This window comes from Talpa occidentalis, unplaced genomic scaffold (assembly GCF_014898055.3).
Source record: "Talpa occidentalis isolate TD23 unplaced genomic scaffold, MPIMG_talOcc4v2.1 talOcc4.6, whole genome shotgun sequence".
NCBI lineage: Eukaryota > Metazoa > Chordata > Mammalia > Eulipotyphla > Talpidae > Talpa > Talpa occidentalis.
Window position 1 is genome coordinate 25,313,764 of NW_023604972.1, and position 19,037 is coordinate 25,332,800.

Genomic DNA, 19,037 nt, shown 5'->3' on the forward strand with positions numbered 1-19,037 from the left:
TAATTACGTTGTGAATTGTGAAAACATCAGTAAAACAAGAGTCTCTGTGGTTCATTAACTAAGCAGCTGTGATTCCAGAGAATATTCACAAGTCTGTCTTCTTAATAAAAAGTAGCCTAATTCTTCTATTAGTTTAAGCCAGAAGTTCTTGACAATAGCCCACAAGAGACAATGAACTTCATCTTTAAAAAGGCAAGTCCAGAACTATAAAGACAAATGGAGGGCAGAAAGTTTGAAGGGAAATAAAGGTAATAAGTATAGTGTGAGATTATTGTTTATGTGAATCAATAATGATGAAGAAATAAAAGCTTTTTGAATCCCATGGAGCTTTGAATCAAAGGAAACTGCTTAAAACATAACAAGAAGAGGGCGGTAATCAGCAGATCCTTTTTCCTTCTATATATTTTGAAGTTTAATCCTGAAGAGAAATTAAATTTATTCCACAGGTCTTTAATAAGACTTCTGAACAATCCCTTTGACGTGATCTAGTAAAAAACAAAACTTATTCAGAGGAAGCTTACAATATATAATAAAGGTAAAAGTGAAAAAGGTTTCTGTAGAATTTATCTTACATGTTCTATCTTTAAGCCAGACAAATAGGTTTCTAATTCAATTTTATACTATGAGTGCCATCTCCTCTTCAGGGAGAGAAACAATGTCCACCAATATGGGTTGACCAATATTTTCTGAGGACAAATATATGGCCTTATGGAGACTCTCCTGTGTCTGCCACTCGCTGGCTGCCCTCAACATTTCCTCAAGTCATACACCAATCTGGTCATTTACCTATACTTGCCTCTTTATGTAGTCACAACACCTAGAAACGTGTCTATCTGTCCTCACTCCCAGTCCAACACTCTAAGGGTTCTTAAATGGCCTTGCTTTCCCAGATAGTTCAGTAGGCCTCCACATACACAAAACATAAACAGCGATTTTCTCTTCCCTGTCAATCAATGCCACCTTTATGTTTACAGGCAAAAAGAGTACAGAATAATAGGAAATTTAGAATAGCATAGCTGATTGCAAAAGCGAAAGACTCTCAAATATTGTTTTGTGAAATAAAAGTTAACAGCAACGCTGTTACATAAAGTTGTATGAGATTTTTTTCACTACAAATTAGGTTTGTCCACCAAAAATAAGTTTAGTAATAGCTTTCAGACTTGATAAATTAAATGCATGATTACATGATTTAAATGTAAAAACTTACAGTCCAAGAGCTCTAATGCAAACAGAGATTACAGTCAACAATCCCATATTACAAACTCAAAGTTGCTAAACAACTGGATCTTAGGTATTCTTACCACAAAAAAATTGATGATATTTTTGTGACAGAGGTATTAGCTAGTATTACGGTGGTAATCATATTGCAACATATAAATACATCAAATAAATACATTCTCTATCATAAACTACCATGGTGTTATGTTGATTATACCTCAAAAAAAAAAAAAAAAGAAAAGAAAAGAGGTGGGCTAGAGTTAGGAGCTTAATCATCCCAGTTCTAATAAAACATGTTGTGCTTAAAAATGTCTATTTGAAACACTGTAAGGGCTCAATAAATATGTATTAATAAGTAAATACAGAGATAGATATCTCAGGAGATAAAATATGGACATGATATATAGTTCTGCTAATTCAATCATATACAATACCCATAGAATTTGTTATAATAATATTATTTAAAAAATGCACTGTTACATGGTTCCCATTGACTAAGTTGTGTTAAAAAAAAAATTCATAGGGCCTCCCTGGTGGCGCAGCGGTTGAGCGCTGGGTTGCGAAGCTGCCCGCAGCTTCTGCAGCGCTGGTTCGATCTGCAGCTGCTCCCTGGCCACTGGAGGAAGGTCCCACATGGCGCACAGAACTCTCCTGCCGCCCCTCTGCTCCCCTCAGCAGTGTACTTCGGTCCTTCTGCCTGCTCTACTCCCCGCTCTGGCTCTGGTAAATTCTCTCACCCTCCCGCGCTTCTGACTGTACCCATTGCTTGTATAAATAAATAAATAAATGTTAAAAAAAAAAAAATTCATAGAATGAACTCCCAACCCTAGTGTTCTGAAGCGTGACTGTGTATGCTTTTAAGGCCCTTAAAAGAGGTCATTAAAAGAGGTCATTAAAGAGGGCCATAAAAGAGGGCCTTAAAAGAGGTCATTAAAGTTTATAAAAATAATTAACATTCTTCTACACTAGAAATAAATAAACAGAGAAAACCTGCAAAGTAGGAAACAACAAAGAATATAAAATAAGTTAATAAAAATGATATGATATGACCAAAACTTAACAAATGAAACAAACAGAGAAATTCAGGGACTGTCCAAACACAAAAGATAATTTAATTCCAGGTAGATTCAAAAATAGGTTAGATTACTCTATAAGTAAGTTAATATCACAAATAAAGGCGATAAATGTGGTATATAAAAAAATAATAAAACTGCATTCCTACCTTTGAGTACCACATACAAAACCACTCCAGTGGTTAAAAGAGCTTATTATGAAGAGAAAAGCTATGAACTTAATAAAGAAACATTTTGTACAATGCCTCACTTGTCATTTTTGACATTCTGTGACAGTAGTGGAGACCTAATTGTTACTTTGAACAGTAAAATAGGCCTAAGGAATTGGGCTGGTTGATAATGGAATCACAAGTCAGAGATACCAGGGCAAATGAAACATAATGGAAATTAATTTTTACAAACATGATGAAAAGAAGCTCATCCTATCATAGTTAAAATATCAATATGAAAAGCTGACAAAAACATCAAATACTTTTTTATTTTACATATAAGCAAAACCTATTTAAATTGAAATAGAGAATTTTCTAATGTTTGTGCAGCACAAAACAAGACCTTCACACATATATTACTATCAATGAAGTTTCACTTGTGGTAAGAGTGTTGATCTCTATTGATAATATTTGATTTTGACCATGAAATGCCCTCAGGGAAAAGAGCAGTGTCCAGGGAAACCACCTAAGTGCCAGGTCCTATTTTGAATGGGAGAATTATTAGCTGGCAAACTCACTTATACTCTCTGGGTTTCAGTTTCATTCATTTATGAATGAGGGAACTAATCAAAATATTGATTAGTGTTATCAATAATATTTTGGTTTATAGACCCTGAAGATAATCTTATGAATACTAGGGATCTTCTTTTTTCACATGCTCAGAAAATTATAAATCAAATATCAGAGTTCAAAAGGGTCCCTCCCTGTACATCATATAAATATTGCTAACCAAGCAAATTCCTACAATTCATTTCAACTCTAAAAGAAAAACAAGTAGAGGACTGTATCAATGAAAGTATTAGATTTCCAGTTATGACTCAGAATACATAAAATGGCCATTTACTGAAAGACACAATACTGAAATAGAAATAGGTTTTGACAGAAGTGGGAAAGAAGATGGGAGGTTACATTAATTTTGAATTTATTAACTTGAATATAATAAATTGAAAATGCAACTCACATATTCATGTGGAAATTTCAAATAGGAACTGGGTTATCAGGAGGTATGGTACTCAAAGCAGAACTCTAGGCTATGGACATAAATTTTTAAGAAATGGTGTGTGTGTGTGTGTATCGGCATTGTGGTGATTAAATCTCTGAATGGCATGGGGATGGTGAAAAGAGAGAATTCATTCTAATATTTAAATGCTATGTAAAGAGTAACAAATATATAATCAAAACAAAAAGAAAAACCAACAGGACAAACATTCTGTTGTCATTCAATAAATAAGTGCTTTTCCTTCCAGCATTTTTAATGCATGAACAGTAACTTACATCATTATTAATATAATTAACATCATTATACTCATACAGATTTCTGGCATGGTTTTTGCTTAATATTTTTATCAAGGCCATAATTTTTCTCAGAACCTACTAGTTTATAATTAGACAGGTTTTTAAATATCAATATGGAAAGTTGCTTAAAGAAGCACCACACCCCAGAGATTCTAATTCAGTAGGGGACAAATACTCAATTATAACCATAATCCAAGGGGATACTCTACAAGTTCTTAAAACTATGAAAACTTTATTGAATTTTTTACACACGCTGGAAGAAACTACTAGTTGCATTAACTACACTTTCATCAGCATCCTTAGCTAGCTTGGCTCCCTTTTACATAGCACCAACACTAAGAATCCTGGATGAATCCTATAGTCTACTCTCTCTATTTTTACTAGACACTATCTCACAATCATTAAATTTGCTATCACTATAAATTTGTAAATTCTTTAATTATCTCTAAAATTACTAACGAGCTCCTAATTAGTAAATCTAATTTATGTTTGAAGTCCTAATCTATGGTCAAATTTCTGCAGCATTTACACTGCAGTGCTTAAAACGCAACTCTTCGTGCTTAAAATTAGCTTTCACATAGATTCCACAGACACTTCTTTTTGATACTCCAGTGTCTGATTCGCTGTTTTCAATACAATTCCCATCTAACTACTCTTTTAAGTCTTAGCATAGACAATTCTCTTCCTCTTCAAACTCACTTACCATTCTTGTATTCTCCAATACCAGCGTTTAGATTTCTCCACCTGAAAATTATATATAATCCTGATATTTAACAGCGCTAAACTGACCTATTGTTTTCTCCTTAGAAAAGAGGGCAGGGCAGGTCCAGTATATTCTATAAGGTCATCACCAATTCTGGTCATACTGTATTATAAATCCTTCTCCCTCTCTCCTATATCCAATAGGTCACAAAGTTTAAACTAAGACACAGGATCAGATCATTATATCAGTCTCCCATGAAAAGAGATTAGAGCGTAGAGTATCATTAATAATTTAAAAGAAAAAAGGCTCAGATTAAACAAAGAATGTTCCATGACATCCCACATAACATCCCAGTTCCTTCTTCCTTATGGATGAAGGTAGGAATATGGATGAAGGTTTCAAGTAAAGTTTTCTGGCGTTCTTCAAACAGAGCAAGGCATGCAAGTGATAAAATTTCAACATTGCATGAACCCAGAGAAATGAATAGTTTGAGTGATATCCTACAGGGAAGTATTATGCCTTATAGATTTACTTATTTTACTGTAAATCATTCTTTACCTAAGGCCATCTTTCAAAGACCTTTACTAGATAAGGTCTTTTCTTCCTAGAAATGTCATCTATTACCTGGATAGTCAAATGACAAAATTAGATCAGATCACCTGTCTTATTTTTATTTCCTAATTATGGAACTCAGTGAATCTGAGACCAACAGCCTGATGCTTTAACTATTTGCTCCCAAATTCAATTGATTACACCACATGCATGGCACTAGGATTCATTCCTTACTCCCTATTTCTACTAAAGCAGATTGGTTCATCAATAGCCCAAACCTTTCTAGTAACTACCAGCTACCCAAATAACTTGTTTCCCCAAAACCCATGTTTAACTCTACCACCAGAGTTGTTTTCAAAAATGCACATTTGATCATATAACTTTCTAGTTTAAAATTATTTGCCTGATATACTGCATCAACTTTCCTCTCCTTGCATTTCCAGATTTTACCACTAACATATCCCTGATCATACTCCCAGCCAAATCAAACAATAATCTAAGATACCATCAGCAAAGTTCCTAAGCTTTCACATAGATGTGAACAGTTCCGTCAAAAATTTCTAATGTTACCATTTCTCTGATATATTACTAGCAGACCAACAATTTTAAATCAAGAATAACACCATTATGGCTCAAAATGGATAAAAGAACTGGAGTAAGACCTGAAACCATAAAATATATAGAAGAAATATAGGTAAAACACTACAAGACATACATCACAATAACATCTTTAAAGACTCATCACCCAAAACAAAGAAAGTCAAAGAAAAGAGAAACACCTGGGATTACATAAAACTGAAAAGCTTCTGTACAGCAAAAGGGACATTAACCAAAACAGAGAGACACCCCACTGATTGGGAAAAAATCTTTGCACTCCAGTCAACTGACAAAGGACTGATCACAGAGATATACAAAGAACTTCACACGACTCAACAACAAAAACAAAATAAACAATCCAGTCAAAAAATGGGCAGAAGAACTTAAAAGACATTTCTCCAAAGAGGAAATGCAAATGGCCAACAGGCATATGAAAAAATGTTCAACATCCCTTATAATCAGGGAAATGCAAATTAAAACCACACTGACATACCACATTACACCAGGGAGAATGGCACATATCAAAAAAACAAGCAACAACAAATGTTGGCGAGGATGTGGTAAATACACAATGGAATATTATTCAGTAATCAAAAAAGATAAACTTATGTCATTCGCAGCAATGTGGATGGAGCTAGAAGGTATTATGCTCAGTGAAATGAGCTAGAAGAAAAAAAAGAAAAATATCAGACGGTTTCACTTATAGCAGGAATATAGGGGAACCAAATAAAACATCAGTGTAAAAAAAATAACAGTACTAAACACAAGAAAGCAAAAAGGGACAATTATAAACCAGAGACATCCTGCAGGGGAGGAGGAGGGAGAGGGATGAGAGGGAGCGAGGGAGGAGCGCAGGGGACTGAGGTGATGGTGCACTGGTGCATTGGTGAAGGAAACTCCATGGGGACTACACCTGAGGGGGTGGGGGGAGGCAAATATTGTTTAAAAATGAACAATGATGTTAAAAAATAAAAAAATAATATATATAAAAGAATAAATTGGTCCTGCAAAACAAAAATAAATAAATAAATCTTTTTTTTTTTTTAAGAATAACACTATTAACAAAAGTAACACCATTAATGATAAGGGTTAGATATGAACATTTCCCTGGTTTACTTAAGAGCCCTTCTCCTTAAACCCAGTCATGTTAGGTCTCTAATTACCCATCACACAGCTTCCCTAATTAAATCAATAAATATTTTCTAAGTGACAGTATGGTGCCAGAAGCAATGTGCAGTTTAACTGAGTAAGGCACAGAGAGTCAATCTAATAAAAAAGAAAATATCATTCTAATTAAAGAAATCACCAGTTTGAATTTCATTTTAAAATTTACCTGCTGCACATCTCCCTTTACTATTATACTTCAATCAGAAGTAGAAGAGTGTTAAAAACAGTATGAAACCACTCCACAAGGAAGAGAGAGCATGTCAAATGTGAAATTATCCTTTTAACTTGATTGACTAAAACATTCACATGGGGTCTAACAGTAAATTTCTCTGAGGAGTTAAAGTCACCTAGCAACTGGCATCATTCGCGAACTTTTGTGGAATTATTAATTTTAGCAATGAACCTTTATGTTCATTTTCCTACATCTGTCTAACATATACTTCACTGACTTAAATTCACATCCCAAAGCCAGGCAAATATTCTTCACCTAACAAGTTCCTCCAGCTGAGGGTTGACACTCAGCCTGTATCCTACCTGTTATAGAGAATGACAAAGTGCCTTAAACAGTTTTTTTCTTATGTTTTATCTTAAAACAATTTATATATTGTACTATTAGTTCAATTTACATAACACATACAAAGGGACCATAAATGCCTAACAAGTATCGTCTCCTCTATGCTGAAATCATTCTTCACATGAGAAGTGGGGAAATAATAGCAAAGTATTTAAATGAATTTCATGAAATATACTATCAAGTGACAGAAGCAAAAGGTAAACTGATTTTTCTAATCTTTCCAGAATCCATCTATACTTTAGCAATACCACACCTACAGTTATCTTACAATTTAGCACATATTTCTTTATCTGGGGCTATAATATGCTCATTTTGAAATTATATATTTCCTCAATTTACATATCACTTAGGTATCTTTTGTTATCCAAGGATTAATCCTATACTTTTCCCCCATTGATAAGGTACACAAAATATGGTGAGATTAAAATTATTAGTCTCATTTCTATTATATACACATAATACACAAAGGAACTCCGATAAAGGGAGTTATACAGTGATATCAGTAATAAGATGTGCTTAAATATGAATGTAGTTGAGGGTAATTTCAGCGAAAATTACCATTTTTTCATATTTCCTTCACAAATTTCACAAGGCCCACTGTGTGTGTGACACAGTGCATGGTCCTGATGTGAACTAGCATGAAGAGGCTAAGCAGCTGGCAACTAAACTTCTTGCTTCTACTGACACAAGCTTCTGGCTGTGATCCATGTTGAACCAATCAGTACAATCAATTGCACCAATCTGTGTTGCACCAATCCCACACACTCATGTAGAATCCAGGGGCCTCAAGGTGCAGGGCCTCATGGTGTGCAGAGAAAGTTGCCTGAAGTTGTGCTGGCAAATTCTTTATGCTGCATTCCCTGATGGTGGCAAAGGCAGCAGCATCTTCAGTTCTAGTTCTCCTCTGTTGTGTGGAGTCTTTCCTTTGAGCTTAGTCTAGAGTCTGTTTCTTCAGCCCTTCCCACAATTCTATAAAGTATGTATATCCTTAATAAATCCTTGTGAGCATAAACTAACTAGTTTTCATTTGGTTTTATTGAGCTAAGAAATAAGACTTACAGTAGAAAATATGGTTATGAATTATAGTAGAGAATACAGTTCATAATTGCAAAAACAAAATATGAAATATGGTTTAATATAGCAAGGTGGCAGTCAAGTGGTTGTCCACAAGAGAGATATTACAGTTGAGAAAGCTGACAGCATTTATCATATGATGGTGATCACTTAGTCAAATTGTGATCTGTTTTACTTAGAAGGTAGACGCATGCCAACTAAAGCTATCGCACAAGATAAAGGACTCAGAAAGATCAGAATATTGGTGTGTAGTGTTTACTTCTTGCTTCTCTCAGCAAAGTCTTATAGAAAAGACCCACCTTGCAAACCATCCAGAAGAGACAGAAAAGAACACAGATCTTCTAAAGAAGCTGCTATTTTCTCACTTTTACCTGAAGTATAAAAGAGAAGTCAAAAGATGGTCCTATAATTTGGAAATTTGTGGCTTTGACAGATCTAGCTATTTCAATACCACACACTGAAGCAATTAAAAAATGTGGCTATATATTGGCAAGTAATCTATAACTTGCCAATAACTTAATGAATTATGCCAAAAATGCAGAACTGATCAAAGTTTGAATAATTTGAACATTCAAAATAATAAATATCACAAATGAAATGTTAACATAGATAAAGTATCCATGTATTTCACGAGTATACTTGAGAGAAAGAAAAAGGCAGGAATGGAAAGAGGAACAGAGAAAAGGAAGGGGAGAGGATGATGGCAGTGATGATGATGACAGAGATAGAGAGACTGAAAAAAGAGGCAGTAGCAGGGCCTCCCCTGGTGGCACAACGGTTGAGCGCTGGGTTGCAAAGCTGCCCGCAGCCTCTGCAGCGCCGGTTCAATCCCAGGCCATTGGGCGAGGGTCCCACATGGCATGCAGACCTCTCCTGCCGCCCGCTGCTCCCCTCAGCAGTGTACTTCGGTCCTTCTGCCTGCTCTGCTCCCCGCTCTGGCTCTGGTGAATTCTCTCACCCTCCCGCGCTTCTGACTGTGCCCAGTGCATGTATAAATAAATAAATAAATAAATAAACAAACAAATAAATAAATAAATAAATCTTAAAAAAAAAAAAGGCAGTAGCAGAAGAGGAGAGAGAGATAAGGATGATGAATATCACAATAGGGAAGGAGAGAAAACACTGACATTTCAAAAATGTCACAAGTCACTAATACCATTGAAAGTTATAGGAAATCAGCTTCTTACACTGAAAAATAGCTAGAAATAAGAATCAATTATGCATTTGTGCTTCCTTTCCTCTATGAACTCTACCTTAAGTAGATCTTAAGAGGACACTCTACAAAATTGCACCTAACACGTGAGGGGAAAAAAAATGACATAATTAGAAAATCACAATTTTACAACTTGCCCTGTGATCCACCCATGGTCATCATGATAATATTATAAGATAAACATTTGATGGGCACTGCTCACCTCCACCAATTGATGAACATTAAGAATGAGACAACCTGACACTTGTGGAATGATCGCATGTTAACTAATATATTCATGGAGTACACAGAGTGACCTATGAAAGAGTCTTGCACTAAAAAAAGAAAAAAAAATGCATCAAGCTGAGTTAACAGTAACTTACAGAAAGTATAGGGACAAAGGAACCATTGAAATTCTATCACAAGAAAGCAAATAGCCATATTCAGAATGTGCAGCATTAATCAGGTTCAAAGATCTTATTTCTTTGTTTTTAAAGATTATTAGTTATTTTTGCATAGAGGAACTGGAGTGTAAGCCAGAGGTGTGGGGCGGGGGTGAGAGGATTCACCAGAGACAGAGTGGGGAGCAGAGCAGGTGGATCTACTGAAATACACTACTGAGGGGAGCAGTGGGCAAGAAAGGAGAGGTCTGCTGGGCCACATGTGGGTTAGCTCCCTGGCCAGGGAGAAAACTCAGGCCATCACAGTGATAGCACTGAGAATTAACTGCTAGGCCAACAGGGAAGCCCCTCTAAGACCCTATTTCTATGAAATGACTGAGGCATTAAATGTAAAAGAAAGAGAAAGTAAAAAAGAAAAGAGAAGGAGCTATTCCACACTGACACAAGTTGTATAAAAACATATATTTCTGGGTTTATTTAAAAAAAACTATAAAACTAATCTTGGAATTATGATTATGGATCATATACTATATATACACACATATAATATATATATATGTAAGGTAAGGTAAAATGTATCAGGCTTTTCTGCCCTCCCCCCATTAGGATGAATGATAGATCCTCACGGCCCTGAATGCATGCCTGATGACAGACACTTGGAGTAGGGTATGGGCATGCGTAGATAGGTACACCTGGACTGAGAGACTGGGCTTATAAGGGTGGCGCAGCAGAGTGCAATGTGGTGGTGTGGTGTCGAGGATTGAGGAGTGCAGCGGAGTGTACAGAGGACTGCGGTGGAGAGTGACAGAGCGCGACGGAGTACGGCCACTACGAACAGCAGAGAGCATGAAGGCAACATGGCTGCTAGAACCGTTAATGAACTTACCCGGTATGAGTTGGTTGCGTTACTATATATATATATATATATATATATATATATATATATATGTGTGTGTGTGTGTGTGTGTTATATTATATATTATAGTATATATAATATATATATTATATATACTATATATACACTATATATAGTGTATATATTATATATACTATATATATATGCGTTACTATATATGTGTGTGTGTGTGTGTGTGAGTGTATATATGTGTGTGTGTGTGTGTGTGTATCCGAAACGTATTTGTCTTGTTAGAGTTGATAATAGTAGTTATGAAAGAAAAAATCCATTTTTTGTTTTAGATACTAAAGTATGTAGGAGTGAAATAACATATTTTGGGTTTGTTTTAAAATATTTAAACAAAAATATATCAGAAAGGTGAAGTGCTATTTTGATTTTTGCTGTGTCTAGGAGATGAATATATTGGAGTATTTTTTAACAATTCTGTATTTTTTCAATGTGTTTACATTTTCATAATAGAAAAATGTGAAGTTTAATAAAACAACAGCAAGAACAAAATTTAGCTACCAAATGCAACCTCAGCAGGAGGGAGGACTCTTTCATACAAGGTGACTGCACTGCTTACAAAGTTGGCACCATCCTCCTCATCCATTAATTTAAAAGAGGAGAAAATGAGGGTGTCACAGGGGTCACAAAATAGTCTTCAAATCTAAAAACCACATCATATAAGCTTTTGGTTGTTCTTAATTCATTCAAGAAACTGTAACTACAATTTTGAAGAAATCTTGTGCCAAAGAAACTATAAGACTGGCCATCAATAAGCAACTGGAAGCACCCTGAACCTCCAAAGTAAGCAAAGGAGGAAAAGAGCATGGAATCTCTACAGATGCAAGCATCCCTGCCCCAAACCTGCCTCAGCTGTGGCCACAGAGAACAATTAATTCAAAAATCTCTCTTACAAGAAAAAGAAAGGTACCAAAGAGGCACTTGCCAATGAGCAAGGGAGCTGCACTCTAAGGAAGAACCAGGTTCTGCCAGATAGGTTTAACAACGAATTTATTCTACTGCCAGTAAAGAGGGGCTTTGCTATGTTGCACAGCAGAATTTGCTCTACAAAAATGCTCTTGTGTTTTTCCCATTCTTGGAACAGAAGTTTTCACTGACACCATCCTGCAGCTATTTGATATTGTTTATGGAATGCCTTGAGGGCAAATTGAATATATTAACACATCAATTCACAGGTAACCATTCCATAAACAATCACTTTCAAACCTCATACAATGTACCATCCAATACCCAAAGATGGATGCAGGGCTGATGTGACATGGGTTTCCTCTTTGTGAAGAAATCTAGTACATATTCATTTACATGAGGGGAAATTTCATCATTTATGTAAGGTCATGCTATTACTGTGACTGGAATTTTATTTTAAGATTTATTTATTTATACAAGCACTGGGTACAGTCAGAAGCGCGGGAGGGTGAGAGAATTCACCAGAGCCAGAGCAGAGAGTAGAACAGGCAGACTGACGAAATACACTGCTGAGGGGAGCATCGGTCGCGGCAGGAGAGGTCTGCGTGCCATGTGGGACCCTCGTGGTGGCCAGGGATCGAACCGGCGCTGCAGAGGCTGTGGGCGGCTTCACAGCCCAGCGTTCAACCGCTGCGCCACCAAGGGAGGCCCTGTGACTGGAATTTTAATAGGGAAATAAAATGACCAAAGTGAGACACTGTAGTGGCTCCTCAACCAGCTCACTCCAAAGCTTCCCAATACCCTTCCGACCTACAGAAACTGGAGAGCTAAAATACTACATTTTCATCATTAGTAAGAATGAAATATCACTTTTCATTTATGTTTGCAACAATCAGAAACTGAATTTTGCCAAATGTTGGCAAGGAAGTGGAGATAATGAAATGCTCATGGACTACCCTTGGAAGTGAAGACTGCCACACTAACTTGGAGAGTAAGCTGCCAGTACTTAATCAAATCAAGTATTTGCAATCTCTATGGCCTCGTAATTCTCTTCCTAGATATATTTCAAGGCATTGTCACACAGACCCATGGTGAAGTTGGCCCTGATCAGGGTAAAGTAAATTTAAATATATGTCAGTGGGAGAGAAATAAATTAGGTAAAATATATACTAGGAAGTGATTTGCTGCAATTAGAAATGAACAATTATCTTAGAAGGGCGCATGAAAAATTACTATATAAATTACAACAATAATTTATCATCACCATACCTCCTTCCTCCCACTCTCACTAAATGTTGCCATTGTAGTAACATTTTTTTTATCCAAACCAGAATACACTTTAGGATTCCATACATGAATCCTTATCCTCCACAAGCAAAGAGACATCCTAGCTGCAGCCTTCACCAGCTAAGCAAAGAGGTGAAAATATCAGAGATTTACTTCTGAATGGTTGCTAGCATCTGCCTTAGATCACTCAGCTTCCTTCAATTACCTGGACTTTTAGCAACTAGAAAATTATATTCAAAATGTGTGGAGTAGTTTCAATAGGAGCTGATTGTATTGAAAGATAACATAATGTTCCTAAAATTGTGGAAATACGTACTTGACTCTAAAAAATCTAGCTTAAAATGTTTGGCCAAATGCCCAAGCTCTGAGCAATGTTTGAGCTCACCTGGTCCTAAGACAATTTGTTCTTTTGTATAAAACGGCTAGAAGTCAAAGCTAAAAGCTTCATCAGAAATATAAATATGAAAAATGATTAAGAGGTACTTTGCCTAAATAGATCTCATAGTTTGAGTCAATAACCAATGAATATCAATATCATTAATTTTATCAAAATTGACCAGTGACCAGCACTAGACCTAAAAGAGTGGATATTATTTCCCTATGAAATAAAGAATTGCTAAAGTAAATTTATTTTAATAATGGGTTACAATGGATTTTATACTTAGTAGTTCAATATATTTTTTTTAACTTCATTGAAGATATAATGGAAACTTTTCAGAGCAAATCTGAATAGGCATTGCTATAAATATTCTCTAGAAAGCAAGAGGAAGTTTGGTACTTAGAATTAATAATGTATAGAAATAGGATTAGCCATATATTTTGAGGCCCTTGGGTTAACAAATAACAATAACTAATACATACTGAACATTTAATCTGTGCCTGTCTGATACTCTTCTAAATGTTTTATATGGGTTTCTTCATGTAATTCTCACAACAAACCTAGGATATAAGTATTATTGCTTCCTCCTAATTCCCTTCAAGAGAAAGATAAAATTATTTTCCTAAGATTACAAAGTTAGAGCAGAATTTGTCAATCAATCGGAATAAAAAGTACTAAATCATTCATAGTGTTCAGGGTTTTTACTTCTTAAGAATGGAGGCCAAGACATTCTAGTACTCTCTTCCTAAATACAGCACTAATCTAATCTCCCTATACTGGAAACTAGATAATATGTCTAATTATACAAAATTATGAGAAAGAACAATATATTGTGAATTCCATTATTATTACTGGTGAAAAGAAAAGGAAGTAACAGCCAAATGGTTAGATCTCTCACTATTCTGGGACCTGAAGTCAACCCTATAGATATCTTTATTATATCTTTTATTATATTTAACTCATTCCCCCCCCAGTATAAGCAGGACTTAATAGGAGAATGGTTATAATATGGAAGATTATCATTCTAAGTTTAATTGTTGAAGAAGCATTGAAGTCAGTTCATCTGGTGAATAAACACTGAACTAGTGAGCATTCTATTAGATATCATGAAGCTTTGCTAATGCCAGAAAAGTTTATTTCTTTCTTTTTAAAAAAAGATTTATTTATTTATGCATACAAGGACTGGGGTACAGGCCACAGATGTGGGGGCTGAGAGGATTTACCAGAGACAGAGTGGGGAACAGAAGATTCAGACTGACTGAAATACACTGCTGAGGGGAGCAGCAAATGAGACAGGAGAGGTCTGCTGTGCCATGTGGGTTGCTCCCTGTCAGGCCAGGGATCAAACTCGTGCTGCAGAGGCTGTGGATAGCTTTATAGTGCTGTGCTTAACCCCTTACGCCACTGGGAAAGCCCAAAGTTTATTTATTTCTGGTTAACTACCTTCATACAAGGCCAGTAATATAAGTACAATTATTGTAATATTGATCATAAAATAGCAATCCTGCTAGGTGTGGATTGAATGAAGAACAAAGATATAAACACAGACTAAATTGGATACTCACCTTTGTAATTACCTACCACTATAGCCAGGTACTTCCTGAACTTATGCTACAACAGGACCTGACCATATCTGGTGGCAGTAGCCACTGCATATTCTAAAACATTTTAAAAGGTAAGTACTCAACAATGTAATTGCTGGTAGACTGCACCACTGGACATTTTCCCAACATCTTTCTCACACACACACACACACACACACACACACACACACACAGAGGCCAGTTAGTTTTTTATCCCTTATACCTTCTATCTTATCTCCCCAGCCACTGAAATATAAATAGTGTGTCTTTGGGCATGCAAAATTGTGTATGTTTACAACCCTTGCAATTCCATTTATATTTTATTCTGTTCCATATATGAGCTAACATTTAACTTATTTTCATTTTTTACAGATGTCTTTGTAACAACTTCTCTGCGTCTTGCTAATACACTAAATAAACCCTCTTATAATTTGCAATTACATAAAGCCTATTGTGATCACCTCAAATAATAAAGCCCCAAGCTATCGCCCGGTAACTACTCAATAAGTACAATTTAAATTAAGTGAAATTAAATCTCAATTCAATAACTACTTTATTGGAATTTCTCAAAAGTCTGGCTCACCCATTCATTAATTTTTAATTTCATTCCAAAACCAGTATTTACCATAGTCCATTACCATTATCACAGTCCATAGTCCATTAGATGCAAGATCATCCCATTTGTTTCCCCCATAACCCCATAACCACCCCCCCTCCAGTCTACAGTTAGATATTTCTGGCTTGTTTTGGTTTAGTCGTGTCTATCCTTTTGTTTCCTTATATTCCACATATAAATTACGGTGATAAAGATTTATGGGTGCTTTGGGTGGTAGGTGTGGTGTGGTAACATATATGTGAAAAGATGTCAACCTATACCTCTATATCATAAATAATGTTGTAAAGCAATGTTAACTCAATAAATAATAATACAACTAAAAAAAAAACACGTGTATTTATTGAGTTGTTAATGTGTTACTAGTCATTGCACTGAGGACTAGTCACATTTCCAGTGAAAATCAGCTGCAATAATCTCTTTCCCCGGAGTGAATTACCAAAATAAATAAATAAATAAATACAATTAAAGTTGATCTGTTTCTATCATAGGCTACCAATGCTACTCTAACAATACCGACAAGTTCTAAAGATTCTTGGCCCAAAAGAAAACCTTCTGCCAAATGATGTTCCTGCTGCCAGCCCAGCTATCTTGTCGTTTGTCCAAGTCGCTGTGTAGTTGTGATCCACTTCACTTTACACACATCGCTGAGCATGGCTCTTGCCCCTGCCTCCACAGGGGCATTTGGTGGAGTTCTTGCATTTGACTCACAGAGCCCCCTCCCGAGGCTCACAACAAAATGCATCTCTCCGAATTCTTTCGAAACTCCCTCCTTCATCCTTTATTTCAAATAATCATGCTTCTATTGCCCTAACTCAATCTCACTTTCGCACTTCAGATACCCAGAAAGGAATCACACACACACACACACACACACACACACACACACACACACACACACCCCTTTGTCCTTCCTGAATCTGCAGCCCTGGAAGACACTCAGTACTCAGATACCCAAACTCCCTAGATCCCTCCAACCTCCCCCTTCCAAAAAACCTAGCAGTTGCAGGTGACACCTGGTGCTGGGTAAACCTGACATTTCCACAGGTCGGTGGAGAAGTCTTAACCCACCAGCCTCTCTCACGCACTGATCCCCTGAGAGGTCCAAGCCTCCTAAGCCCCAGTGGCCACCTCTCCCACACACCCCCCTTCTGAAACCACCGCTAATCAGGAGGACTTGCGCTAGACCAGAACCCACAGGAGGTGATCCTGGTCGTGTGCAGAGATGCCTTTATGTCCACCTGAGCTCGACAAGAACCTTTTGACCCACAGGTTCCGTGGAAGCAAAGCGAAGGAGGACCTAGGCGCCCAGCCTGTGCTCCAGAGTCCTCCCAGCCCTTGCCAGAAGGGAGCGCGGAGCCTCCAGGAAACTAGAGGCGCGAGAGGACACGATCAATAAAGTTGAGAAAGAGGACTGCGTGGGAACTGAGGGCTCCTGAGATGAAAGAAAGAGAAACGGTCGAGTGCACGCGGCAAAAGTGTAAATCGCATCTGCTGCGTAACAGAGGCGCGCAGGAAGCGCTTCTCGCACCGCCGAGTTATTCTGCTCCCGCCCGGGACACCCGTCCCGTCTGGGTTCCTGCGGGAATCGAACCTGCAGCAGGTCGGCTGAGAGGCGGGGAGCGCGAGGGGAAACCGAGGCTGGGGTGGGGGGACTTACGGAAGAAGATATACTCGGTGTAGCTGCTCCAGATCTTGTCGTCACGGTACTGGTTGACGAAGGCGGCGGTACCCGAGGAGTTACACGCCACCATGTGGAAGCCGGCCTCAGACAGGCGGTCGAACGCCTGCTCCAGGTAAGTGAACTTGAGGTAGAAGCGGGACGTGTACTTCTCGGGCGGCCTGTCGGGGTCGCGGCTCTCATTGAGCGTGTCCCCGAAGACCTCCTTGGCCAGCGCGATGCGCCCGCACACCATGATGCGCGCCACCCGCCGGAACTTGGCGTCCGCCTGGTTGTCGCGCACGGTGGTGTAGGAGCCGCGGTAGCCCAGCGTGAGGAAGCCCGAGCGCTTGTCCGGAGCGCTGCTGCCCCCGACGCCTCCCGGAGCGCCCCGCCCCGAGGGCGCGGCGGCGGCCGCCGCCCCGCGCAACAGCAGCGCATCGCTGCTGCCCTGCGAGACGTTGTCCTCCAGGTCGCTCTGGCAGCCCTCGTCATTGAGCGAGTTCTGCTTGATGACCTTGGGCGACAGCAGCTTGACCAGGTCGGTGAGCTGGAAGTACTCGGCCTCGCGCAGGAGCCGCTCCTTCTCGGGGAAGTGCTCGGGCAGCGCGAGCTGCTTGTCCCGCAGATAATCCAGCACGTACCTGAAGAGGAAACCGTCGCGGTCGATAAAGAAGCGCGCCCGGCTGTCTCTGGGCAGCTCGCCCCGGCGTCGGGCGCCGCCCGGGGGCTGGAGGGCGAGAACATGCTGGCCAGAGTGCTGTCCGGGACGCTGAGCAGTGTGGAGTGCTTGGTCACATAGACCTGGCCTCCAACGTTCAGCTCCACCACCTCGGGGAAGGGCGCGGGCGCGCAGGGCCCGGGGCGGCGGCGGCCGACGCGCCGGGCGAGCTGGACGAAGAGACCATCTCGCTAATGGGCAGGATGGTGCCGCCGCCGCTGCCCGTGTCCTTCAAAGCCATGGTCCCCCCGCCACCGGCCGGGTGACCCGGGAGCGCAGCACTTTCTGGTTCCCGGAGCGCGCGCCCTGCGCCCTGCGCCCAGGCGACCCCCGGCCTGGACTTGCGCCCGCTGCGCCCTCGGGCCGGGTGAAGCGCTGCTCCGACCCGGGCGGTGGCACTCAGGGCTCCGGGCAGCGGCGCCAGCGGCGCCCGGGCTCCATCGGGGGAGCGCCGCGCGGGAGAGGAGCTGCTGGCGCGCGCCGCGGTGGCGGTGGACACGCTAAGAGGAGCCGCTGCGCCTTTGGGGCGAGCGCGGAGAAGTGTAAAGAGACTTGCGAGAGGCTCTCGGCTGCAGCTCGCGCTCCGCGGAGAGGGCGGGAGCAGGGATCCGAGCAAAGAAAACTCGCCGCCCCAGCAGATTGCCAGCGCGCGAGCCGGAGCGCGGACGTTGGCGCTCACTACTCCTCGCCGCCGGGGAGGCGGCGCTGACGTCAAGCCCGGGGCTGGGACCCGAGCCACAGCTGGCGTTTAAAGCGGTAGGCGCTGGACGCGCGCGGCCCCGCTCGGACGCTAGGGGGCGGGGCTGAGCCGGGCTGGGGCGGAGCGGCTGCTGCGCGGCCAGCTGGAGCGGGCAGGGGACCACCCAAACACAGATGGGGTGCGGACTGCAATCCTGCTGCTTTCATTTTA

General features: G+C 39.8%; 1 protein-coding gene across 1 annotated transcript in view; it reads right to left on the reverse strand.

Annotated features, from left to right (window-relative positions):
• The window catches only part of KCTD8 (potassium channel tetramerization domain containing 8), a 165,759-nt gene extending 147,359 nt beyond the window's left edge, over positions 1-18,400 (reverse strand). Inside the window, 3 exon segments of the mRNA XM_054688425.1 lie at positions 17,407-18,132; positions 18,135-18,272; positions 18,275-18,400. Of these exon segments, the coding sequence (XP_054544400.1) occupies positions 17,407-18,132; positions 18,135-18,272; positions 18,275-18,368 (958 nt within the window). The 5' untranslated portion in view covers positions 18,369-18,400.
• Between the last annotated feature and the right edge of the window lie 637 nt (positions 18,401-19,037).